We start from the raw sequence: 27346 nt of genomic DNA, 5'->3' as shown, positions 1-27346 counted from the left end.
GTTTACCAGCTGTATATAGAGTAGAGCTGTTGTTTGCAGTATCGATACAGAGAGAATACAGTAGCTCGGCTTGTGTCCTATTATTTAGCGGAAGCTGGGATATTTCCTGTATGATGTTTATGTTGTCTATCGGGGGTGCTGGTAACTTGAGAAAATCATATGCCATCAATATAATGAAATAAGGATTTGTAGTACTGCACTCACTCTTTAGTTGAAAAATGGTAGAAACTTTCTTTTTTTCATTTACAACATCAAACAGGTTACAGTGGAGAAGAAGAGAATTGAGAGCTCTGTGGAGCTTGTGGGCGACAAATCTGTTTTGCGGGGTTTCCGCTTGATCCCGCCTACCGTTCTCCTCTACTGTAACCTGTTTGATGATCTGAAAGAAAAAAAGAAAGTTTCTACCATTTTGCAACTAAAGGGTTTGTGCAGTACTAAAAATCTTTCTCTTTTACTACAGTATGTTGTTTGCAGTATAGACATGTAGCCCTGGGGTTAAATGCAACTAAGGACAACATCTGCATGCAGTTTATATGCTCTGTTCACATGGGGGCTCTCCAGTTTTTTTCCACTCACAAGAGACATTTTGATAAAGAGGTTTACCAGGCAAAAAGTATTGATGACCTATCCACATGGCAGGTGATCAATACAAGATGGGTGGGGTGTCAGTACCCAGACAATCAATTTTTAGCCAGAGCTTTGGCGCTGCCATTCAAGGTGAAAAAGAGCATGAAACAGAAGGCTCTGTACATTATGGTCATCTGCTTTTTCTAATTGTATAGCTGCGCAGAAGCTCTGGCAAACAGCTGATTGGCAGGGGTGCTAAGTGTTGGCACTCTACCCATCTAATATTGGTTAGAAAACCCCTTTAAATGACTTTCTCTAAAACATATTCTAGTGCATGTGAGAAAGGTAAATTAAATTATGAGCCTGTGGTGTTCGGAGGAGGAAGGCGCAGGTGCATGATGATGTAGACGCACGAGTGTCGGCCTTGCCAGGGAGCTCTCCCCCTCTCAAACCCTCCTTCCCGTACCTCGCTGCACACTGTGTGTCTGCCCCTGCATCCCACCGCTGGAGCGGCGCAGACAGGGCAACGATGGATGTGGCAGTGGATCCCACCTGTTGTGAGGGCCACGAAGATGCAGGTGGAGAAGGCGATCTGATGTGACAGCTCTGCCGGTGGGTGGTGTCCAGGCCACCCTGGGTGGTTGCCGGCCATGGACGGATCTATATTCTGGGCAGTGGGATATGGCCAGGATTGTGATATTAAGTTGAGTGGCTATAATTGAGCGGCGCCCTCTCCCCGCCATGTGGATGGCGGGCTTGGGCTAAAGCAGCTGTGACTGAGACCATGGCTTGCTCCTCTCTGCTCTTTTTGTGATAATATAGGGTGAGTTGGAATGGTCTTTTGCAATGAACTTTGCTGTGCAGTATACACAGGACAGTTGCAAGAGCATGCTGGCGGACTGCTGATTTATTGAAGACTTGAGATATGTAATGAGGCTGGAGATGACTATAACTAAACAAGTGGCAGCAAATGCTATGTCCACTATAAAGGTGCTGGCCTGAGAGAAGGGCGTTATCAACATGGTATAACAGTGCTGTCGGCATGGAGGTACTGGTTAACACACCAATATACTGTATTAAGATGGCTGCGGAAGATATAAATAACAAATGCAGCTAGTATTAATCTGCTTTGCATATTATCCCTCTCCTTTTGTTACTGGGAATATAATGGCAGAGGCTAATGGGAGTGGTTACTGCAGAACTATACAGCTTGGATTGTTGGTGGAGGTTAAGCAATATATAACCTTTTAGACCCCCACAAATATGGAAACATACAGTTTCCCCCATTAAACTTCTCCTCTCTTCCTTTCAGTGTATTTGAATTAAAGGGACAGAGGAACTATTGCAATATTGGTGCTGAGCTGAGTGAGAACTTTGTCTTCATATATTTGAGTGACTTCGCTGTAAGGTATTAAATACTACTAAATATGAATTGTTGTGGAGGGGGGGGGGGCTGACACGGATAATGCAATATGTTATAATTCTCAAAGTATTGCTATAAGAGTTTTAAAATAGACACAATTTTTATTGTTTGGATATTGATTATGAAGACTATCATTCCCACCATATGATGCTAACAGATTGATGATATAAAATGTTTACATATGCCTTTTTGTTAGTTGTAAACAGAATACTGTTCCGGCTTTGTCCTAATTACCATATGGCTCCAAAATCCAATCCAAGGAGGTCAGGAGGAGGGAGTCCATTAAAAGACAAGAATAACACTGGGAAGATGGACACATTTCTCAAGTCTCCAGCGGCAGCTGCAAACACGAGAGGGAGAAGCAACAAAGATAAGTCCCATAAGGGAAATACTGAATTGTCAACAGGCTCACGATATGCTATATTGGAAGAAGAAGGGGAAGAGGGAACACAGGACTCACCGCAAATTAATTTGGTTACACCCTCCTCATCAGTTCTAGAGGATATACTTAACCCCTTCCTGACCTATGACATACCTGTACGTCATGGGTGGCAAGGTGTTCCCGACCCATGACATACAGGTAAGTCATGAACATTTTTGCCGCTACTCGCGGCATCCCGCAGCGCCCGGAAAGATGGTGGCTATCACTGATAGCCAGCCATCTTACCATGTGACCACGGGGGGTTTCATCCCCCACTTCCCCCCCAGCGATCGCTGCTATCAGCTGGTCAAATCTGACTAGCTGATAGCAGCGTTTCACTATGAAAATACTTAGCAGCGCGGTGTGTGAGTCCGGATCACAGGGATCGGGACACACACCGCTCTGCTAAGTGTCCCTGACCCGTCCCCCGGCGTCACTTACCCGTCCGAGCGGTGTCCCGAGCGGTCCCGGTGCGAGCGACGTCCTCCAGGCGGTCCCGGCGGCGCGGAGGTGAGTTTCCGGCAGCAGGGCGGCATCTTCATTGGCAGCAGTGAGATCGCCGTAAAGCGATCTCACTACTGTCTCTGTGAGTTTCAAAACTGCAACTCCCAGCATGCCCAGACAGCCTTTGGCTTTCTGGGCATGCTGGGAGTTGTAGTTTTGCAACATCTGGAGGTCCTCAGTTTGGATGCCACTGTATAATGGTCTCCAATCTGTGCTCTTCCAGATTTTGCAAAACTACAAATCTCAGCATGCTCAGTCTGTCCAGGCATGCTGGGAGTTGTAGTTCTCTAACATCTGGAAGAGCACAGATTGGAGACCATTATACAGTGGTCTCCAAACTGTGGACCTCCAGATGTTGCAAAACTACAACTCCCAGCATGCCCAGACTGCCCAAGCATGCTGGAAGTTGTAGTTCGTCAACATATGATCCTTCAGATATTGCCGAACTACAACTTCCAGCATGCCTGGGCAGTCTGGGCATGCTGGGAGTTGTAGTTTTGCAACAACTGGAGGCACACTAGTTGGGAAACATTGTCCGTTTCCTACCTCAGTGCCTCCAGCTGTTGCAATTGTTGCAAAACTATAACTCCCAGCATGCACTGACAGACCATGCATGCTGGGAGTTGTAGTTTTGCAACAGCTGGAGGCACACTGGTTTGGAAACACTAAGTTTGGTTGCAAAACACTTGAAAGTTTATTACTTAACTTAGTGTTTACAAACCAGTGTTCCTCCAGCTGTTGCAAAACTACAACTCCCAGCATGCACGGACAGCCAAAGGGCATGCTCGGAGTTTGCAACAGCTGGATGTTTGCCCCCTCCCCCCAATGTGAATGTACAGGGTACACTCACATGGGCGGAGGTTTACAGTGAGTGCTGCAAGTTTGAGATGGTGCAAATTTTGCGCTGCAGCTCAAACTTCCAGCGGCAAACTTGCTGTGAACCTCTGCCCATGTGACTGTACCCTAAAAACACTACACTACACTAACACTAACCTAAAATAAAAAGTAAAAAACACTACATATACACATACCCCTACACAGCCCCCCCCCCCAAAAAAAATGAAAAACGTCTGGTACGCTACTGTTTCCAAAACGGAGCCTCCAGCTGTTGCAAAATAATAACTCCCAGTATTGCCGGACAGCCATTGAATGTCCAGGTATGCTGGGAGTTTTGCAACAGCTGGAGGCACCCTGTTTGGGAATCATTGGCATAGAATACCCCTATGTTCACCCCTATGCAAATCCCTAATTCAGGCCTCAAATGCGCATGGCGCTCTCTCACTTTGGAGCCCTGTCGTATTTCAGGGCAACAGTTTTGGGACACATATGGGGTATCGCCGTACTCGGGAGAAATTGCCTTACAAATTTTGGGGGGCTTTTTCTTCTTTAACCCCTTATGAAAAGGTGAAGTTGGGGTCTACACCAGCATGTTAGTGTAAAAAAATAAATTTTTTACACTGACATGCTGGTGTTGCCCTATACTTTTCATTTTCACAAGAGGTAAAGGGGAAAAAAGACCCTCTAAATTTGTAATGCAATTTCTCCCGACTACGGAGATACCCCATATGTGGGCGCAAAGTGCTCTGGGGGCGCACAACAAGGCCCAGAAGGGAGAGTGCACCATGTACATTTGAGGCGATTTGCACAGGGGTGGCTGATTGTTACAGCAGTTCTGACAAACGCAAAACAATAAATATCCATATGTGACCCCATTTTGGAAACTACACCCCTCACGGAATGTAATAAGGGGTGCAGTGAGCATTTACACCCCACTGGTGTATGACAGATTTTTGGAACAGTGGTCTGTGAAAATGAAAAATAAAATTTTTGATTTGCACAGCCCACTGTTCCAAAGATCTGTCAAACGCCAGTGGGGTGTAAATGCTCACTGCACCCCTTATTAAATTCCATGAGGGGTATAGTTTCCAAAATGGGGTCACATGTGGGGGGGGGGGTCCACTGTTCTGGCACCATAGGGGCTTTCTAAATGGGACATGCCCCCCAAAAACCCTTTCAGAAAAACTCACTCTCCAAAATCCCATTGTCGCTCCTTCCCTTCTGAGCCCTCTACTGCGCCCGCCGAACACTTTACATACGCATATGAGGTATTTCCTTACTCGAGAGAAATTGGGTTACAAATTTTAGGGTGATTTCTCTCCTTCTACCCCTTGTAAAAATAAAAAAATTGGGTCTACAAGAAAATGCGAGTGTAAAAAATGAAGATTTAGAATTTTCTCCTTCACTTTGCTGCTATTCCTGTGAAACACCTAAAGGGTTAAAACACTTACTGAATGTCATTTTGAAAACTTTGGGGGGTGCAGTTTTTATAATGGGGTCATTTATGGGGTATTTCTAATATGAAGACACTTAAAATCCACTTCCAACCTGAACTGGGCCCTGAAAAATTACGATTTTGAAAATCTTGAGAAAAATTGGAAAATTGCTGTGGAACTTTGAAGCCCTCTGGTGTCTTCCAAAAGTTAAAACTTGTCAATTTTTTTATGCAAACACAAAGTAGACATATTGTATATGTGAATCAATATGTAATTTATTTGGAATATCCATTTTCCTTTCAAGCAGAGACTTTCAAAGTTAGAAAAATGCTAAATTTTCAAAATTTTCATGAAATTTTTAGATTTTTTACCAAGAAAGGATGCAAATATCAGTGAAATTTTACCAATACCATAAAGTAGAATATGTCACGAAAAAACAATCTCGGAATCAGAATGATAAGTAAAAGCATTCCAGAGTTATTAATGTTTAAAGTAACAGTGGTCAGATTTTCAAAAAATGCCCAGGTCATGAAGGTGAAAATGGGCTGGGTCATGAAGGGATTAAAGGGGTACTCCCATGGAAAACTTTTTTTTTTTTTTATAAATCAACTGGTGCCAGAAAGTTAAACAGATTTGTAAATTACTTCTATAAAAAAATCTTAATCCTTCCAGTACTTATTATCTGCTGAATACAACAGAGGAAATGGTTTTCTTTTTGGAACACAGAGCTCTTTGCTGACATCATGACCACAGTGCTCTCTGCTGACATCTCTGTCCATTTTAAGAACTGTCCAGAGTAGGAGAAAATCTCCATAGCAAACATATGCTGCTCTGGACAGTTCCTAAAATGGACAGAGATGTCAGCAGAGAGCACTGTGGTCATGATGTCAGCAGAGAGCTCTGTGTTCCAAAAAGAAAATCATTTCCTCTGTAGTATACAGACGCTAAAAAGTACTGGAAGGATTAAGATTTTTTAATAGAAGTAATTTATAAATCTGTTTAACTTTCTGGCACCAGTTGATTTAAAAATAAAAGTTTTCCACAGGAGTACCCATTTAATGAGTTACAGAAAAACACCAAAGCGCTTGAATATCTTACTACCCAGACAGGAGGAATTTCATCAGAAATCTCACTAATAAGAGCTGATCTTGCGAAAGTTGGAGAGAAAATTAAAAATGTTGAATCAAAGATTGTAACACTAGAGAAAAGGGCAAATGTTGCATATTAATAAGCGGAGAAAGCAGCTCAAGAAAATGGTATAATACAACGCAAAATTCAGGATATTGAAGATAGGGCCAGGCGGAATAATGTTTGTTTTCTGGGCTTTCAGGAGAACGATGGTAATAATCGTCTTTCTGGAGTCTTGGCTAAAAGAGAATATGGGAGCAGAGAATTTTTCTGTATTTTTCAGTGTGGAAAGGGTACACCTCATTACTGATAGAGCCCCTACACCAGGAGCATAAGCTAGAACAATCCTGGCTACGTTTTTTTTTGCTCCAGGGACAGGAATGAAGTGCTGAAACTTGCCAGAGAGAGTAAAACTTCCTTTCTATACAATAACACAAACATTTTTGAAGGCTATGCAAATTCAAAGAGCTGCTTTCTCTACTGTTAAAAAAAAGATTATATGATGCAGGGCTTATATTCTCTCTTATGTTCCCAGCTGAATTAAGAGTAATATATAATGACTCTGTTATATTTTTTGGTGATCCGATGGAAGCAGCAACATGGTTAGATCAAAAGGGTTTATAAGATAATCTGTAATATTTTCTTATATTGCAGCGAGCAACTGTATGGTTACTGTTAATTGTTTTGGGGGCCTTTGGGGTAGGGCTAAATACTACCTTAGAGTTTCGTGCTGAAACATTGGACAATGGTTTCAGTACGAGGGAAAAATTATTATTTTTTTTTAAATCTTTTTTGAGACATGACCCAGATACTGGTTTGTAATATCAAAGGATTAAAAAATCGCAATAAGAGATGTGCAGTTTTTGACTACGTGAATAAGCATCTTTCATCTGTTATGTGTTTGTTAGAAATACACCTAACTAAAGATACTATGTCAATTAAGTAGAGATGGGGTTCTTATGAATTTCAAGCGTTTGGTAGTAATTTCTCCACAGGGGGTTCAGTTATAATACATAACAAAATACATTTTACGTTAATTTCACAACAGATAGACAATAGGGGGGATTTTAATTGCATTATTGATACAGTGGGGATCAAAAGTATGGGCACCCTAGGTAAAAAATTGTATTAATGTGCGTAAAGAAGCCAAGGAAAGATGGAAAAATCTACAAAAGGCATCAAATTACAGATTAGACATTCTTATAATATGTCAACAAAAGTTAGATTTTATTTCCATCATTTACACTTTCAAAATAACAGAAAACAAAAAAATGGCATCTGCAAAAGTTTGGGCACCCTGCAGAATTTATAGCATGCACTGCCCCCTTTGCAAAGCTGAGACCTGCCAATGTCAGGGATAGAGATGTCGCAAATTGTTCGCCGGCGAACAGTTCCCGGCGAATTTCGCATGTTCGCGTTTGCATTGCCGTGCGAACATATGTGAAGTTCGATCTGCCCCCTATACTTTGACTCACAGGGTCAAAGTTTTCTGCAATGTTAGAGTCAGCAGACACATTACAGCCAATCAGCATCAGTCCCTCCCTTCCAGACCCTCCTACCTCTTGCACGGACGCCATTTTAGCCTCATTCAGCATGCTACAGGCTTAGGAAGGGGAGGGTTAGAGAAGCTGCTCCTGCTGTATAGGGAAAGCGATAGCTAGGTTGCTGCTAGGTGGTGTATTCAGGCAAGGTGGTTTGTGACAACGGAAAAAATTTGTTGGCGGCATTGAGGTTGGGCACGTTGACACATGTGCCGTGCATGGTACATTTGTGTAATCTGATTGTACAACGCTTTGTGCTCAAGTACCCAGGCTTACAGGATGTCCTGAAGCAGTCCAGGAAGGTGTATGGCCGTTTCAAGCGTTCCTACACGCCATGGCGCACTTGTCAGATATCCAGCGGCGAAACAACATGCCAGTGAGGCGCTTGATTTGTGACAGCCCGACACGTTGGAATTCAACACTCCTAATGTTTGACCGCCTGCTCCAACAAGAGAAAGCCATCAACGAATATTTGTATGACCGGGGTGCTAGGACATCATCCGCGGAGCTGGGAATTTTTTTGCCACGTTACTGGAGGCTCATGCGCAATGCCTGTAGGCTCATGCGTCCTTTTGAGGAGGTGACAAACCTAGTCAGTCACACCGAAGGCACCATCAGCGACATCATACCATTTGTTTTCTTCTTGGAGCGTGCCCTGCGAAGAGTGCTGGATCAGGAAGTAGATGAGCGTGAAGAGGAAGAGTTGTGGACACCATCACCACCAGAAACAGCCTTATCAGCATTGCTTGCTGGACCTGCGGCAACGCTGGAAGAGGATTGTGAGGAAGAGGAGTCAGAGGAGGAATGTGGCTTTGAAGAGGAGGAGGAAGACCAACCACAGCAGGCATCCCAGGGTGCTCCTTGTCACCTATCTGGTTCCCGTGGTGTTGTACGTGGCTCGGGGGGAAGAAGATTATACCTTCCCTGACATCACTGAGGACGAGGAATGGGACATGAGTAGCTCGGCATCCGTCTTTCATGCTGTCGTGCCTGTTGAAGGACCCTCGTATAAAAAGGATGAAGGAGAACTACCTGTACTGGGTGTCCACGCTTCTAGACTACCTGTATAAACATAATGTGCCTGACATGTTACCGCATTTCAGCAATGCGGAATGGATTCTGCTGGTCCAAAATAAATTATGAAGTATGCTGTACACAGCGTATAAGGGTTATGTCACAGCACAACAGGGATCTAACAGGGGAAACGGTGAAAGTAATCCTCCTCCCACAAACACGCCGGCAAGGACAGGAAGCTGTACAGACATGCTGTTGATGGAGGACATGTGGAGCTTTTTAAGTCCTACGCATCGCCACAGCCCTTCGGGGTCCACCATCAGAGAACGACTTGACCGACAGGTAGCAGACTACCTGGCCTTAACCGCAGATATCGACACTCTGAGGAGCGATGAACCCCTTGACTACTGGGTGTGCCGGCCTGACCTGTGGCCTGAGCTATCCCAATTTGCGCTCGAACTTCTGACTAGTCCCGCTTCAAGTGTCCTGTCAGAAAGGACCTTCAGTGCAGCAGGAGGTATTGTCACTGAGAAGAGGAGTCGCCTTGGTCAAAAAAGTCTGGATTACCTCACTTTTCTTAAGATGAATGAGGGATGGATCCCGAAGGGACTGACACTGGGCGATACATTTGACTGAACAAGGCCTGATCAGAGGACCTGCCTTGGCCTAAAAATGGTCCACACGCTGCTGTATTTGAACTCTGAATGCCAATGCCAAATTTTCCAGCCAGGTGTACATGCCTAATTTTTCTGGCCTCTGCTACTGCACTTTTTCTGGTGCTGCAATTTTTCTGGCTGCTGCTACAGATGCGGCTGCGACAATACCCAATTTTTCATCCATGTGTACATGCCTAATTTTTCTGGCCTCTGCTGCTGCAATTGTTATGGTGCTGCAATTTTTATGGCCGCTGCTACAGAAGCGGCTGCAACAATACCAAATTTTTCAGGCATGTGTACATGCCTAATTTTTCAGGTACTTTCTACTGACATCTCTGTCCATTTTTGCAACCGTGGATATTAGATGTATGCTAAGGTTAGCATGGTGGCTCAGAGGTTAGCACTGCTGCCTTGCAGCACTGGGGCCTTGCGTTCAAATCCCACTATGTGCTGCCTAAAGGGGAGCTCTAACTATGTGCTGCCTAACATGGGGGGATCTATGTGCTGCCTAAAGGGGGGGATCTAACTATGTGATGCCTAAAGGGAGGCTCTAACTATGTGCTGCCTAATATGGGGGAATCTATGTGCTGTCTAAAGGGGGGATCTAACTATATGCTGCCTAAAGGGGGCTAAAGCACGTTATTCCAAACCATTTAGGAATAATAGGTGATTTATGCCCTTTATGGATTAAAACCAGACTCTGCATCAACGATGTAATTTTCCATGTCAATTTTGCCATGGATCCCACTCTGGCAGGCCACAGTCCAGGTGTTAGTCCCCTTGAAACAACTTTTAAATCACAATTGTGGTCAGAAAGAGTCCCTGTGGGTTTTAAAATTCGAACTTTTGCGGACGTTCGCGGTTCGCGAACCGAAAATTTTATGTTCGCGACATCACTAATCATGGATTGTTCTCAATCATAATCTGGGAAGACCAGATGATGTCAATCTCAAAAGTTTTAAATGCCTTAAATGCCCAGACTCATCTGACCTTGCCCCAACAATCAGCACCATGGGTTCTTCTAAGCAGTTGTCCAGAAATCTGAAACTGAAAATAGTTGACGCTCACAAAGCTGGAGAAGGCTATAAGCAGATAGCAAAACGTTTTCAGATGTCAATATCCTCTGTTCGGAATGTAATTAAGAAATGACAGTCATCAGGAACAGTGGAAGTTAAATCAAGATCTGGAAGACCAAGAAAAATATCAGACAGAACAGCTCGAATGGATTGTGAGAAAAACAATTCAAAACCCACGTTTGACTGCACAATCCCTCCAGAAAGATCTGGCAGACACTGAAGTTGTGGTACACTATTCCACTATAAAGAGATACTTGTACAAATATGGTCTTCATGGAAGAGTCATTAGAAGAAAACTGTCACGATGCCGGCTGGCAGGTAGTGGACCCTCTGTGCCAGAGAGGGATTGGCGTGGACCGTGCTAGTGGACCGGTTCTAAGCCACTACTGGTTTTCACCAGAGCCCGCCGCAAAGCGGGATGGTCTTGCTGCGGCGGTAGTGACCAGGTCGTATCCACTAGCAACGGCTCACCTCTCTGGCTGCTGAAGATAGGCGCGGTACAAGGGAGTAGGCAGAAGCAAGGTCGGACGTAGCAGAAGGTCGGGGCAGGCAGCAAGGATCGTAGTCAGGGGCAACGGCAGAAGGTCTGGAAACACAGGCAAGGAACACACAAGGAACGCTTTCACTGGCACTAAGGCAACAAGATCCGGCAAGGGAGTGCAAGGGAAGTGAGGTAATATAGGGAAGTGCACAGGTGAAAACCCTAATTGGAACCACTGCGCCAATCAGCGGCGCAGTGGCCCTTTAAATCGCAGAGACCCGGCGCGCGCGCGCCCTAGGGAGCGGGGCCGCGCGCGCCGGGACAGAACAGACGGGGAGCGAGTCAGGTAGGGGAGCCGGGGTGCGCATCGCGAGCGGGCGCTACCCGCATCGCGAATCGCATCCCGGCTGGCAGCGGGATCGCAGCGCCCCGGGTCAGAGGACGTGACCGGAGCGCTGCAGCGGAGGGAGTGAAGCGAGCGCTCCGGGGAGGAGCGGGGACCCGGAGCGCTCGGCGTAACAGTACCCCCCCCCTTGGGTCTCCCCCTCTTCTTGGAGCCTGAGAACCTGAGGAGCAGACTTTTGTCAAGGATGTTGTCCTCAGGTTCCCAGGATCTCTCTTCAGGGCCACAACCCTCCCAGTCTACTAAAAAAAAATTTCTCCCTCTGACCTTTTTGGCAGCCAAAATTTCCTTGACCGAGAAGACGTCCGAGGAGCCGGAAACAGGAGTGGGAGGAACAGATTTGGGAGAAAAACGGTTGAGGATGAGTGGTTTGAGAAGAGAGACGTGAAAGGCATTAGGGATACGAAGAGAAGGAGGAAGAAGAAGTTTATAAGAGACAGGATTAATTTGACACAAAATTTTGAAAGGACCAAGATAGCGTGGTCCCAACTTGTAGCTAGGGACACGGAAGCGGACATATTTAGCGGAGAGCCATACCTTGTCTCCAGGGGAAAAAACGGGGGGAGCTCTTCTTTTCTTATCCGCGAACCTCTTCATGCGTGAAGAAGCCTGTAAGAGAGAATTTTGGGTCTCTCTCCATATAATGGAAAGGTCACGAGAAATTTCATCCACAGCGGGCAGACCAGAGGGCAAGGGGGTAGGGAGGGGGGGAAGAGGGTGACGGCCGTACACCACGAAAAATGGGGATTTGGAGGAAGATTCAGAGACCCTGAAGTTATACGAGAATTCGGCCCATGGAAGGAGATCTGCCCAGTCATCCTGGCGGGAGGAAACAAAATGTCGCAAATAATCACCCAGGATCTGGTTAATTCTTTCTACTTGTCCATTGGACTGGGGATGATATGCAGAGGAAAAATTTAATTTAATCTTGAGTTGTTTACAGAGAGCCCTCCAGAATTTAGACACGAATTGGACCCCTCTATCCGAGACAATCTGCGTAGGCAACCCGTGAAGACGAAAAATGTGTACAAAAAATTGCTTAGCCAACTGAGGCGCAGAAGGAAGACCAGGAAGAGGGATGAAATGTGCCATTTTGGAGAATCGATCAACGACCACCCAAATAACGGTGTTGCCACGGGAAGGGGGTAAATCAGTAATAAAATCCATACCAATCAGAGACCAAGGCTGTTCGGGGACAGGCAGAGGATGAAGAAAACCAGCGGGCTTCTGGCGAGGAGTCTTATCCCGGGCACAGATAGTGCAGGCTCGCACAAAGTCCCCAACATCCGTCTCCAGAGTCGGCCACCAATAGAAGCGGGAGATGAGTTGCACAGATTTCTTGATGCCCGCATGACCTGCGAGATGGGAGGAGTGACCCCATTTGAGGATTCCGAGGCGTTGGCGTGGAGAAACAAAGGTCTTTCCTGGAGGAGTCTGCCTGATGGAGGCAGGAGAAGTGGAGATCAGGCAGTCAGGTGGAATGATGTGTTGCGGAGGGAGATCAACTTCTGAGGCATCCGAGGAACGAGAGAGAGCATCGGCCCTAATGTTCTTATCGGCAGGACGAAAGTGAATCTCATAATTAAATCGGGCAAAGAACAGAGACCACCGGGCCTGGCGAGGATTCAGCCGTTGGGCAGACTGGAGGTAGGAGAGGTTCTTGTGGTCGGTGTAGATAATAACAGGAAATCTTGATCCCTCCAGCAGATGCCTCCATTCCTCAAGTGCTAATTTAATGGCTAGAAGCTCTCGATCCCCGATGGAGTAGTTCCTCTCCGCTGGAGAGAAGGTCCTAGAGAAAAAACCACAAGTGACAGCATGCCCGGAAGAATTTTTTTGTAGAAGAACAGCTCCAGCTCCCACTGAGGAGGCATCAACCTCCAATAGGAAGGGTTTGGAAGGGTCAGGTCTGGAGAGCACGGGAGCCGAAGAAAAGGCAGACTTGAGTCGTTTAAAGGAGTCTTCTGCTTGAGGAGGCCAGGACTTGGGATCAGCATTTTTTTTGGTTAAAGCCACGATAGGAGCCACAATGGTAGAAAAATGTGGAATAAATTGCCTGTAATAATTGGCGAACCCCAAAAAGCGTTGGATAGCACGGAGTCCGGAGGGGCGTGGCCAATCTAAGACGGCAGAGAGTTTGTCTGGATCCATCTGTAGTCCCTGGCCAGAGACCAAATATCCTAGAAAAGGAAGAGATTGGCATTCAAACAGACATTTCTCAATTTTGGCATAGAGTTGGTTGTCACGAAGTCTCTGAAGAACCATACGGACATGCTGGCGGTGTTCTTCTAGATTGGCAGAAAAAATTAGGATATCGTCCAGATATACAACAACACAGGAGTATAACAAATCACGAAAAATTTCATTGACAAAGTCTTGGAAGACGGCAGGGGCATTGCACAGTCCAAAGGGCATGACCAGATACTCAAAGTGTCCATCTCTGGTGTTAAATGCCGTTTTCCACTCGTCCCCCTCTCTGATGCGGATGAGGTTATAGGCGCCTCTTAAGTCCAATTTAGTGAAGATGTGGGCACCTTGGAGGCGATCAAAGAGTTCAGAGATGAGGGGTAAGGGGTAGCGGTTCTTAACCGTGATTTTATTAAGACCGCGGTAGTCAATGCAAGGACGTAGGGAGCCATCTTTTTTGGACACAAAGAAAAATCCGGCTCCGGCAGGAGAGGAGGATTTACGGATAAAGCCCTTTTTTAGATTCTCCTGGACGTATTCGGACATGGCAAGAGTCTCTGGGGCAGAGAGAGGATAAATTCTGCCCCGGGGTGGAGTAGTACCCGGGAGGAGGTCGATAGGGCAATCATAAGGCCTGTGAGGAGGTAGAGTCTCAGCTTGTTTTTTGCAGAAAACATCCGCGAAGTCCATATAGGCCTTAGGGAGACCGGTTACTGGAGGAACCACAGAGTTACGGCAAGGGTTACTGGGAACCGGTTTTAGACAGTTCTTGGAACAAGAGGACCCCCAACTCTTGATCTCCCCAGTGGACCAATCCAGGGTTGGGGAATGAAGTTGAAGCCAGGGAAGTCCAAGGAGAATCTCCGAGGTGCAATTGGGGAGGACCAAAAGTTCAATCCTCTCATGATGAGATCCGATGCTCATAAGAAGGGGCTCCGTGCGGAAACGTATGGTACAGTCCAATCTTTCATTATTTACACAATTGATGTAGAGGGGTCTGGCGAGACTGGTCACCGGGATGTTGAACCTGTTGACGAGAGAGGCCAAAATAAAATTTCCTGCAGATCCAGAGTCCAAGAAGGCCACTGTAGAGAAGGAGAAGGCAGAGGCAGACATCCGCACAGGCACAGTAAGACGTGGAGAAGCAGAGTAGACATCAAGGACTGTCTCACCTTTGTGCGGAGTCAGCGTACGTCTTTCCAGGCGGGGAGGACGGATAGGACAATCCCTCAGGAAGTGTTCGGTACTAGCACAGTACAGGCAGAGGTTCTCCATACGGCGTCGTGTCCTCTCTTGAGGTGTCAGGCGAGACCGGTCGACCTGCATAGCCTCCACGGCGGGAGGCACAGGAACAGATTGCAGGGGACCAGAGGAGAGAGGAGCCGAGGAGACGAAACGCCTCGTGCGAACAGAGTCCATATCTTGGCGGAGTTCCTGACGCCTTTCAGAAAAACGCATGTCAATGCGAGTGGCTAGGTGAATAAGTTCATGTAGATTAGCAGGAATTTCTCGTGCGGCCAGAACATCTTTAATGTTGCTGGATAGGCCTTTTTTGAAGGTCGCGCAGAGGGCCTCATTATTCCAGGACAATTCTGAAGCAAGTGTACGGAATTGTACGGCATACTCGCCAACGGAAGAATTACCCTGGACCAGGTTCAACAGGGCAGTCTCAGCAGAAGAGGCTCGGGCAGGTTCCTCAAAGACACTTCGGATTTCCGAGAAGAAGGAGTGTACAGAGGCAGTGACGGGGTCATTGCGGTCCCAGAGCGGTGTGGCCCATGACAGGGCTTTTCCGGACAGAAGACTGACTACGAAAGCCACCTTAGACCTTTCAGTGGGAAACAGGTCCGACATCATCTCCAGATGCAGGGAACATTGGGAAAGAAAGCCACGGCAAAACTTAGAGTCCCCATCAAATTTATCCGGCAAGGATAAGCGTATCCCAGGAGCGGCCACTCGCTGCGGAGGAGGTGCAGGAGCTGGCGGAGGAGATGACTGCTGAAGCTGTGGTAGCAACTGTTGTAGCATAACGGTCAGTTGAGACAGCTGTTGGCCTTGTTGCGCTATCTGTTGTGACTGCTGGGCGACCACCGTGGTGAGGTCAGCGACAACTGGCAGAGGAACTTCAGCGGGATCCATGGCCGGATCTACTGTCACGATGCCGGCTGGCAGGTAGTGGACCCTCTGTGCCAGAGAGGGATTGGCGTGGACCGTGCTAGTGGACCGGTTCTAAGCCACTACTGGTTTTCACCAGAGCCCGCCGCAAAGCGGGATGGTCTTGCTGCGGCGGTAGTGACCAGGTCGTATCCACTAGCAACGGCTCACCTCTCTGGCTGCTGAAGATAGGCGCGGTACAAGGGAGTAGGCAGAAGCAAGGTCGGACGTAGCAGAAGGTCGGGGCAGGCAGCAAGGATCGTAGTCAGGGGCAACGGCAGAAGGTCTGGAAACACAGGCAAGGAACACACAAGGAACGCTTTCACTGGCACTAAGGCAACAAGATCCGGCAAGGGAGTGCAAGGGAAGTGAGGTAATATAGGGAAGTGCACAGGTGAAAACCCTAATTGGAACCACTGCGCCAATCAGCGGCGCAGTGGCCCTTTAAATCGCAGAGACCCGGCGCGCGCGCGCCCTAGGGAGCGGGGCCGCGCGCGCCGGGACAGAACAGACGGGGAGCGAGTCAGGTAGGGGAGCCGGGGTGCGCATCGCGAGCGGGCGCTACCCGCATCGCGAATCGCATCCCGGCTGGCAGCGGGATCGCAGCGCCCCGGGTCAGAGGACGTGACCGGAGCGCTGCAGCGGAGGGAGTGAAGCGAGCGCTCCGGGGAGGAGCGGGGACCCGGAGCGCTCGGCGTAACAAAAACCTCTTCTACGTCCTCACGACAAAAAATCAGCATTTGAACTTTGCAAATGAACATATAGACAAGCCTGATGCATTTTGGAAACAAGTTCTGTGGACCGATGAGGTTAAAATTGAACTTTTTGGCCGGAATGAGCAAAGGTACGTTTGGAGAAGAAGGGGAACAGAATTTAATGAAAAGAACCTCTGACCAACCTCTGACCAACTGTTAAGCATAGGGGTGGATCAATCATGCTTTGGGTTTGTATTGCAGCCAGTGGCACCGGGAACATCTCACGAGTAGAAGAAAAAATGGATTCAATAACATTTCAGCAAATTTTGGATGCTAACTTGATGCCATCTGTGAAAATGCTGAAGTTAAAGAGAGGATGGCTTCTACAAATGGATAATGATCCTAAACACACCTCAAAATCCACGGGGGATTACATTAAGAGGCGTAAACTGAAGGTTTTGCCATGGCCTTCACAATATCCTGACCTCAACATAATTGAAAATCTATGGATAGACCTTAAAGGACATCTGCAGCGCTCATACGTAAAACAAAGTTTACCTCATCTGATAGCTCTTTCAAGGACCTTTCCAACGATACCTCATTTGTCAAATATGGCCCAGCCATTCTCTTGTAATTGCCACCTGTAGCAGTAAGCAGCCATGTCATAAAGACTACATTTCCCATGACTCCCTGCGCCAGCTTCCTGTTAGCTGCTGCTCTCCCTCCTCCCCTTCGCTCTCCGAAGTTTTCCGAAGCTAGAGCGGGGAGGAGCGAGGGCAGAGGCCGTAATCGCACGTCTGCAGGACATAAGCCACGCCCCTTGGGTTCGGACATCTCACTTCACACCCCCCTTCTCTTACATTACACAAGAAGTAGGGGGAGAGCGAGGACGTACACAGCTCTGTACACAGCTCCATCCCCCACATATAGCTCCATCCCCTCCCCCTGCTCTGTCTCCCCAGGACCTCATCTACCACGGGGAGGCTGCAAGTTTGCACAGGGAAAACACAGAGCAGGAGAGGGGAGAGAGGACGTCCGTGCAGAGCTCCTTCACCTCCATAATGATATGTGAGGAGGACAGACTGCACTGCACGGGGCTGAGGATTTCTGTGTGTGAAGGAGACACAGACTGCAGGGGAATAAATATCATACTAGGGATGATTTCTATGTGTGAGGGGGGGACTCCTGAATGACACATGCTGGGAGTTGTAGTCCCTGTTATGTGTGTGTATGCCAGTGTTTCCCAACCAGGGATTGCTGGGAGTAGTAGTTTTGCAACATCTGTAGGCACCCTGGTTGGGAAACACTGGTGTATGAACTACAACCCTCAGGAGACTACTTAGATGCAATATAGGTGTTGATGAACTACAACCCCCAGGAGACTACTAAGATACAATATAGGTGTTGATGAACTACAACTCCCAGGAGACTACTGAGATACAATAGAGGTGTTGGTGAACTACAACCCCCATGAGACTACTGAGGCAGCATGCTTGTGTTATACCACAGACTGAAGACTCCTGAATGACACATACTGGGAGTTGTAGTCCCTTTTGTGTGTGTATGCCAGTATATCCCAATCAGGGCTGAGTTATATCAGTGTCCTGTGTATAGCTCTGCACAGGCTGTATATATATATATATATATATATATATATATATATATATATATATATACAGTCTGTGCAGAGTTATACACGGGACACTGATATAACTCAGCCCTGATTGGGATATACTGGCATACACACACAAAAGGGACTACAACTCCCAGCATGTGTCATTCAGGAGTCTTCAGTCTGTGGTATAACACCAGCATGCGGCCTCTGTAGTCTCATGGGGGTTGTAGTTCACCAACACCTCTATTGTATCTCAGTAGTCTCTTGGGAGTTGTAGTTCATCAACACCTCTATTGTATTTTAGTAGTCTCCTGGGAGTTGTAGTTCACCAACACCTATGATGTATCTTAGTAGTCTCCTGGGAGTTGTAGTTCACCAACATCTCTATTGTATCTGAGTAGTCTCCTGGGAGTTGTATTTCACCAACACCTATATTGTATCTCAGTAGTCTCCTGGGATTTGTAGTTCATCAACACCTCTATTGTATCTCTGTAGTCTCCTGGGGGTTGTAGTTCACCAACACCTATATTGTATCTTAGTAGTCTCCTGGGAGCTGTAGTTCACCAACACCTCTATTGTATCTCAGTAGTCTCCTGGGAGTTGTAGTTCCCCAACACCTATATTGTATCTCAGTAGTCTCCAGGGGGTTGTAGTCCATACACCAGTGCTTCCCAACCAGGGTGCCTCCAGATGTAACAAAACTACTACTCCCAGCATTCCCTGGTTGGGAAACACTGGCATTCACACACATAACAGGGACTACAACTCCCAGCATGTGTCATTCAGGTGCCCCCCCCCCACACACACACACAGAATTCATCCCCAGTATGATATTCCCCTGCAGTCTGTGTCTCCTTCACACACAGAAATCCTCAGCCCCGTGCAGTGCAGTCTGTCCTCCTGACACATCATTATGGAGGTGAAGGAGCTCTGCACGGACGTCCTCTCTCCCCTCCCCCGCTCTGTGTTTTCCCCGTGCAAACTTGCAGCCTCCCCGTGGTAGATGAGGTCCTTGGGAGACAGAGCAGGGGGAGGGGATGGAGCTATGTACGGGGGATGGAGCTGTGTACCGAGCTGTGTGCGGGGGATGGAGCTGTGTATGGAGCTGTGTGCAGAGCTGTATACGTCCTCACTCTTCCCCTGCTTCTTGTGTAATGTAAGAGTGGGGGGTGTGAAGGGAGATTTCTGAACCTAAGGGGCGGGGCTTATGTCCTGCAAACGTGCGATCCGGCCTCTGCCCTCGCTCCTCCCTGCTCTAGCTTCAGAAAACTTTGCTGGGGGAGTGAAGCAATCCCCCGGCGCATTATGGGCATTTGTGACGTAGCGTCGACCAAGATGGCGGCTGCATAGAGAATAATAGGACGACGCTATGCACGTTAGGGGACCAGGTGATGACTTCCGGTGGCGGCATAGCGGAGAAACGGGACCAGCCAGGTAATGGATCCCATTTAGAAACTTATATAGCTTGTGTTATTATTACATTTGGGCCCTAATTTGCTAGCGCTGCAGTTGTCCTTTAAAAGAGCAGTGCGTGATAGACAGCTCAGAAATCTAAAAGAACTGGAAGACTTTTTAAGGAAGAATGGGCAAAGATACCTCAAACAAGAATTGAAAGACTCTTGGCTGGCTACAAAAAGCATTTACAAGCTGTGATACTTGCCAAAGGGGGCAGTACAAGATATTAACTCTTGCAGACTTTTGAAGACGCCATTTTTTTGTTTTCTGTTATTTTGAAAGTGTAAATGATGGAAATAAAATCTAACTTTTGTTGACATATTATAAGAATGTATAATCTGTAATTTGATGCCTTTTGGAGATTTTTCCATGTTTCCTTGGCTTCTTTATACACATTAATACAAATTTTTACCTGGAGTGCCCAAACTTTTGATCCCCACTGTTGGTCACTTTTTATACCATAAAAACAGGAATAAAAGGTGATCAAAAAGTCTGATCAAAACAAAATGGTAACCATTAAAACTTCAGATCACGTCGCAAAAATTGAGCCCTCATACTAACCTGTATGTGGAAAAATAAAAAAGTTATAGGGGTCAGAAGAGGAATTTTCGTGCATGTAGTTATGATTTTTTCAAAAGTACGCCAAAATCAAACCTATATAAGTAGGGTATAATTTTAATCATATGGACCTACAGAATAAAGAAAAAGTTTCATTTTTACCGAAAAATATACTGCGTAGAAACGGAAGCCCCAAAATTGATAAAATTGTGTTTTTTCTTGATTTTTGTCGCACAATGATTTTTTTTTCCCGTTTCACTGTAGATTTTTGGGTAAAATGACTGATGTCATTACAAAGTAGAATTGGTGGTGCAAAAAATAAGCCCTCATATGGATTTTTAGGTGCAAAATTAAAAGGGTTATGATTTTTAAAAGGTGAGGAGGAAAAAACCAAAGTGCAAAAACAGAATAATGCTTGGTCCTTAAGGGGTTAATAGTGAGGGTATTGAGACATATTTCAAAGGTATACACTTGCCTGAGATGTCTTTGGACCAAAGAAACACTTTAGATGGCCCTATAAAGACTATAGAGTTAGCCAATGCTTTAAAATCTTTTTCTGGGAACACTGCCCTGGGACTCGATGACTTCCGTTTGAAGTCTATCACAAATTTGATGCTACCTTATTGACTAAGCTAAGGGAGGTGATTATAGAATCCTGTAAACATGGGAGGCTGCCCGGTACATTTCGAGAGGCCTTAATCATCCTTAAAAAAAAAAAAAGGTAAAATTCCAAAAGAAGCTGACGCACATCACCCAATTTCCCTTAAACACTGATTTTAAACTTTTCTCAAAGGCATTAAGCATTAAACTACTGATGAACTGCTTAAAGGGTGAAGAACAGGCGTACTTTATGTCCAAAAGAAATGTATTTGACAACATAAGGAAGACCCATGTAGCAATGCAAATTGGTAGCAGGATGGCCCGCTCCATCCTTTCACTTGATGCGGCCAAAGCATTTGACAGGGTGGAGTGGGCATTCCTATGCAAAGTGTTGGAAAAAGCTGGGTTTGGGGAAGGTTTCATAGGTATGATTAAAACAATGTATGCTGGAGCTCAAGCCCGAATTAAGATTAATCATGGAATAATGGATGGGTTTTGCTTTGAAAGAGGCACAAGAAAGGGCTGCCCCCTTTCTCCACAATTGTTAATTTTGTTTTTGGAACCACTCGCAGCTTTAAGGAACATGGTAGTTTTGAAGGTTTTGGGTATAAGATCAAAAACCGAAAGGCTATACTGTATATTATGCAGACGACATTCTGCTTTTCATCAATAAACCCCATGAAAATATTAGATCAATCATGCAGATAATCAAAGATTTTGGTACCCTGTCAGGTTTTGATATTGATATTTGATATTGATGAGCTACATGTGATAAGATACCCAAAATCTTTCAAATATTTAGGTATAGAAATTAATGCAAGGACACAAGACTATAATAAAATTAATTTAAAACAATCAATTGAGACAATGAAAAAAAAAATAGAAATATGGCTTATATCAATGTCTGACTGGTTAATATGGTGATTCTGCAACAGATTCTTACTTTTTTTTCACCTATTTATATAGGATAGAGATGGTTTAAAGAAACAGATAATATGATGAATAAAGCAATTTGGGGTAACAAGAGTGTGCGTATGAAACTGAAATATATGATCCTGCCCAAACAAGCAGGAGGATGGCCATACCAAATTTCAAGGTATATTACTGGGCATCACAACTGGCCCAAAGTTCTGAACATAGGGGAGAATTATTCTGGGAGTTTTATAGAGAAAGTTTTGGGTATCAGAGGGGAAATGTATTTGATATAATTGAGTCAGGAGGGTTAGCACAAGGTTTTGGTAAAAATAAAATACATTATACTACATCAAATTGATGCATTGTGGTCTAAAATTAAAAAAAGAAATGGGAGTTAAGGGCTGCACGAAATACACTCATTTATGGAATAATAAAAACTTCCCTGAGTTTTATAAAATAGAGGACTATGGATTCTGGGAAAAACACAATATTATACGTGTGGAACAGTTGATCACTGAGAATAAGGTTGCTAGTTATGATATTTTACAAATATCATTTAAAGGATTCACAGCGCTATAGAATGGTACAAATATTACACGCTTAGTTTGCATCACATAAAAAAGAGATATTTGATATTGAAACACACTATACTATATCTATGATATATAAAATGCTGATGAAAGAGGTAGCAAATAAATGTCACTTTAATAGTCGAGGTAAGTGGGAGAAAGATTTTTTTTTCTTACAGAAACACAATAGGAACAAATAATAAATAGCCCTCAAAAGATCTTGAGTAACCAATCATACAGACTAATGCAATTTAAGATTGTACATAGGCTACACTATTCTCCAAATATGGTAAACAAATTTAAAGGGAATAAAACAGCACACTGCAGTAAACGTGAAATGGTGGATGTAGACACTTATCACGTTTTGAGGCTGTAAAATAGTATTTTTTGTATAGGTTTTTTAATTATACAGTTGTAAATGATCGATTAAATGGAAATGTACCGTATTTATCGGCGTATAACATGCACTTTTAAGGCAAAAATTTTTAGCCTAAAGTCTATGTGCGTGTTATACGCCGATAAGCCGCTGCTGCCGGCCCTTCTCTCCCCCTGCTATCGGCGCCGCTGCCCGTTCTCTCCCCCTGACTATCGGTGCCAGCGCCCCATTGCCGGCGCCGATAGCCAGAGGGAGAGAAGCGGCGCCGGCAATGGGGCGGCGGCGCCGACAGCCAGGGGGAGGGAAGGGGCAGCGGCACCCATTGCCGGCACCGCTGCCCCGTTGCCTCCCCACATCCCCGGTTGCATAATTACCTGTTGCCGGGGTCGGGTCCGTTCTGCTTCAGGCCTCTGGTGTGCGTCCCCTGTGTCGTTGCTATGCGCTGCACGGCGCGGCGCATGACGTCATGCCGCTGCCCCTTCTCTCCCCCTGGCTGTCGGCGCCGCTTCTCTCCCCCTGGCTATCGGCGCCGGCAATGGGGAGCCGGCACCGATAGTCAGGGGGAGAGAACGAGCAGCGGCGCAGATAGCCAGCAGGAGAGAATCGGCAGCAGCAGGGCTCTAGACCCCAGGAAAGGCAGGGGTATCCTTATCCTTGGTAAAATGAGGGTGCGTGTTATAGGCCGGTGCGTGGTATACCCCAATAAATACGGTATGTATTTGTGGAAAATGTCTAATTGTTAAATTGTTGTTTGAAAATAAAAAGAAATGAATCTAAAAAAAAAAAATGTTAAAAAAATTGTGAGCCCCTCTGGGGACAAGAACATATATAAATGTTAACCATCTCTATAAAACACTGTGGATATGTCCAAGGATCCATAATGTAACTTTGCAGCTAAAATATGAGCTAGCAAACACTATTTTGCTATAGCCATGGCTCTGAAGGCTGGTGCTAGATAAAATGTTTGTAGACACTATATTAGGAAATTAGGGCACATCTTCTGTTCTGCTAATTGAGTTCTATTAATATATTCCAGGAGAACCACATCTCACATCCCAATATAGTTTATAAAAGTAACATAACCATTTACATGCTGATTCACTATAGGTGTGAATTGCTTTGTAAATATGCAGTCTGAGAATAACACATTTGTAATTAACATGCTGGTGCTCAACAATATATAAACTTTGCTTAGGGTGAGTTTCCACACAGTAGGCTAGTTTCAGAAATGTTTGCACATATCCTCATTCAGATGAATAGAACTGATTTATAATCGCTGAAATTTTGCAACAAATGTGCTGCACCTAAAATCCCCATTAAAGGCATTGCAACGGTCGCAATTGCAATGGGGATTGTACCGTTGCAATTTCGACAGGTCCTCTTAGTTAGCTGAGCCTACAGGCCCCTCTCATCACATTCTGAATCTACATTCCAGTCTCCATAAACAATTGTATTGGCGTCCTTAAGTACAACCAGGGGAACACGCTATTTAGGGTCAATGTCCCCCAATCTGTGGACCTTCAGATGGAGCAAAACTTCAACTCTCATCATGTCCTGCTTTCAGGCAACAAATTTATGGTCAGGGGGCATGTGAGCACAAATAAGAACACAGTGTCACAGTACATTAGGGGCCTGGTGGTACAGTGTAATAGGGTCACCATGGCACAGTACTTTTGGGGCACGATGATGGCATAGATCATCAGTGGCATGATGACACAGTAAATTAGGGCATTGTGGCACAGATCATTAGATATATGGGGGCACAATAAATGAGGAGTAAGGTGGCACAGTTCATTAGGACACTGTGGCAAAGATCATTAAAGGGGTACTCCGCTGCTCAGCGTTTGGTTCAAACTATTCTGAACGCTCGTGACATCACACCCCGCCCCCTCAATGCAAGTCTATGGGAGGGAGCGTGATAGCTGCTGGCGCCGGCTCCAGTGTTCGCAACAGTTTGTTCCAAACTCTGAGCAGCGGAGTACCCCTTTAAGGTATTGTGTATGGTGGCATAGATCATTATGGGCATAGTGACACAGATTATTAGGGGCATCATTGCACAGATCATTAGGGGCATAGATGCACAAAACAGTAGTGTATGGTGGTGTTGGGTCCATAATATTCTGATATATTGATCGCTATATCTATACTCATATTCCTTTGCTAAAATGCTATATGCCATTGCTAAACATTGCAGAAGAACTTTTGCTTTCCTTATTTCAAAACATTTCTGCTTGCTCTTTGCCAGTAATCAAGACTAGAACCTTGAGATGAAGACTATGGATACAAGAAGTCTAAACATTGGACTTTGTGGAAAGATGGAGAAATCTCAAGCTAGAGACGTTGAAACATAAATGACTTATGCTACGCCAAGCTCAAATGACCAATCAGCATATAGAACGATTCATAGTTTTACCCTCTACCCTTCCCCCTTTTGTCAGATTGTAAAAAACTAATGTGATTTCCGGATAATAAACAGAACTCCCTGGAGTCCGTACCGAGAAGGGAACTCATACCAACTTGGCCTGGTGTGAATTTTCTTGCATCGACACTCGGCAAAAATAGTACAGCGGTAGTCACTCACAGATTAAGGCCGCACATTAACCCATCCTAAACAGTGGCACAGATCATTAGGGCATAATAGCGAAGATCATTATGGGACAGTGGTACAGTGGCAGCATGTGAAAATGGTAAAAGCTAGTATAAGGGTTAAAGGGTTGTCTGGTTAAAAACCTCTCTTTAAAATCTGGCCAGGGAGAGGCATTAAAGGACATCTGCAGCAAAAAAAATCTTATCGCCTATCCACAGGATAGGGGATAAGTGTTTGATCGCAAGGGGGGGGGGGGTCTACCCGCGATCTCCCAAGTGGGGCCCCGCATTGCCGCTCGATTTGAGCATCTAATGCACGTAGCGTCGAACGATGCCTCCCTGCCTCTCCCATAGAACTACATGGAGGAGGCAGGAGATCGCAGGGGGTCCCAGCGTTCAGACCCCTGCAATCAAACACTTATCCCCTATCCTGTGGATAAGGGATAAGTTGTTTTTTGCTGCAGATGTCCTTTTTAAAAAAAACATCATGTATATAACTGTCTCTAACTTTCTTGCTCCCACACTGCTACCCTCTGTCTGGCACTTCCAGGTTGGGTGATGTGACATCACGTGCCCACTCATCCAATCAGTGGGTGCAGTGTTGTCCTGTCTCAGCCTCTGATTGCCTGAGCTGGCATGTGACATCACGTCTATAACCCATAAGTGTTGGACAGAGGGGAGTGGAGTTTTATTATAGTATGTCTGAAAGAAGTCTTTATGGCCGTCTGGGCTATATAAAGAAGAAAACAAAAATGTGTCTGGATGTAAATGTTTAATCTGCCATTGACTGCATCTAATCAGTGCTATAGTCACTCAAGGTCCAGTCAAAGATGATGTAGTTGGGGGGACACGTTTTGATCAAAAAGTGTGCTAAGAGCCTCCATTTTGTTGACCAAGTGTGCTGCTGCCATTTTCTTTTTTTTACCAGTCAAAGATGATGGCTGACACCTTGCTTCCTAATAAATAACTCCCAGCATATCATTATCATTCTTCAGGTCTAATGGGACTTGTAATTGCACATTCTTCTACATTAGTGCATTTCGACTTGACAATAGGTATATTTGATTATCATTGTAGCCATAATTTTTCACTACTTGCTATACTGCTTGCATCCATCACACCATGTAGGGATTGTGCTATGTGACTATTATTGGCTGCTTTATTACTTATTATCAGGACACTGTAAATGAATATCTACTCTACGTGACTTGGAACCAGTGCCTAGGTTTCTACATTTTATGATCATTTGCTACAAAGGCATGGAGGCAACACCAATAGCAGTGTAGCTGTCAGACCATGCCTATAGATGTAGATAGAAGATGCCCAGTGGGGCACCCAGAAGTCCTTGGCAATGCTATTGTACTTCTGCTTAAGGGGTAGTTTGAGTTGTAAGTGTTACCTGAAAATGTGCTGAGCCTGGCAAAAAAACATAAAAAAAACATATACTTACCTACCTTGCTCCCCCCACCATCGTCATTCTCCCAGAGCTGGTGTTGTTGCACAGTTTTGTTTGTGTTTGGGGCGGTGCAATGGTGTTCTCCACTCAGCAGTGCCCCACCTCAAATGCTGATTGGCTGGGTGGGTGGGCAATACCACTCTCCAACCACAAACACAAGAAGAAATGTGCTAGTAACTATACATCTTTTTGTATTTTACACAAGAATATCCCTTTAAATAACTGCCCATTCATTTATATTTTTCAAGTAAAAGATTGACCAGTCTACTGATCTAATGATACAAAATGTAGACGTACGTGTAATGCAGCTCATTCCACATTCTCCGTCACATAAACATTTCAGCCTCTTCCTTGGGCAGTCTTGGGCCTTTGTACAAGTCTTTTGACAAGTATGACCAATAGGATTTTTCTTTCTTGTCGGGCAGAGATCTGTAACATCTAAAAAAAATTACAAATGCATGAAACAATCTACCAAATTATCATATAATCAACTAGTAAATTAACCTAAAGAGCAAAATGAACCTAAGGTGCTATTATAAAAATTAAGAATGAATACCCCCGAATATTGATCTCTTCAATCTGAGTTTAACAACGCTGATAGCCAGTACAGCCAACACCGAAGTATACAGTACAGCTAACAAACATCTACATACTGTGCTATCTGTGCTAAAGGTATATAACAGGGCATAATGT

General features: G+C 45.3%; 1 protein-coding gene and 1 long non-coding RNA gene across 3 annotated transcripts in view; one reads left to right on the top strand and one right to left on the bottom strand.

Moving 5' to 3' along the window:
* Window positions 1-2297, top strand: part of LOC130293863 (uncharacterized) — a 40567-nt gene extending 38270 nt beyond the window's left edge. The window contains exon 4 of the long non-coding RNA XR_008848318.1: window positions 2187-2297. This is a non-coding gene — a long non-coding RNA (uncharacterized LOC130293863). The remainder of the gene's footprint in view (window positions 1-2186) is intronic.
* The window catches only part of LOC130293862 (beta-2-glycoprotein 1-like), a 76574-nt gene that overhangs the window by 34374 nt on the left and 14854 nt on the right, over window positions 1-27346 (bottom strand). For both annotated transcript variants that reach the window (XM_056543053.1, XM_056543054.1), the window contains exon 2: window positions 26951-27091. In XM_056543053.1, coding sequence (XP_056399028.1) covers window positions 26951-27091 — 141 coding nt within the window. The remainder of the gene's footprint in view (window positions 1-26950; window positions 27092-27346) is intronic.

The sequence above is a fragment of the Hyla sarda genome, chromosome 10, assembly GCF_029499605.1.
Source record: "Hyla sarda isolate aHylSar1 chromosome 10, aHylSar1.hap1, whole genome shotgun sequence".
Lineage (NCBI taxonomy): Eukaryota > Metazoa > Chordata > Amphibia > Anura > Hylidae > Hyla > Hyla sarda.
Note: the sequence above shows the minus strand (reverse complement) of the source record. Positions and strands in the feature narration are given on the sequence as shown.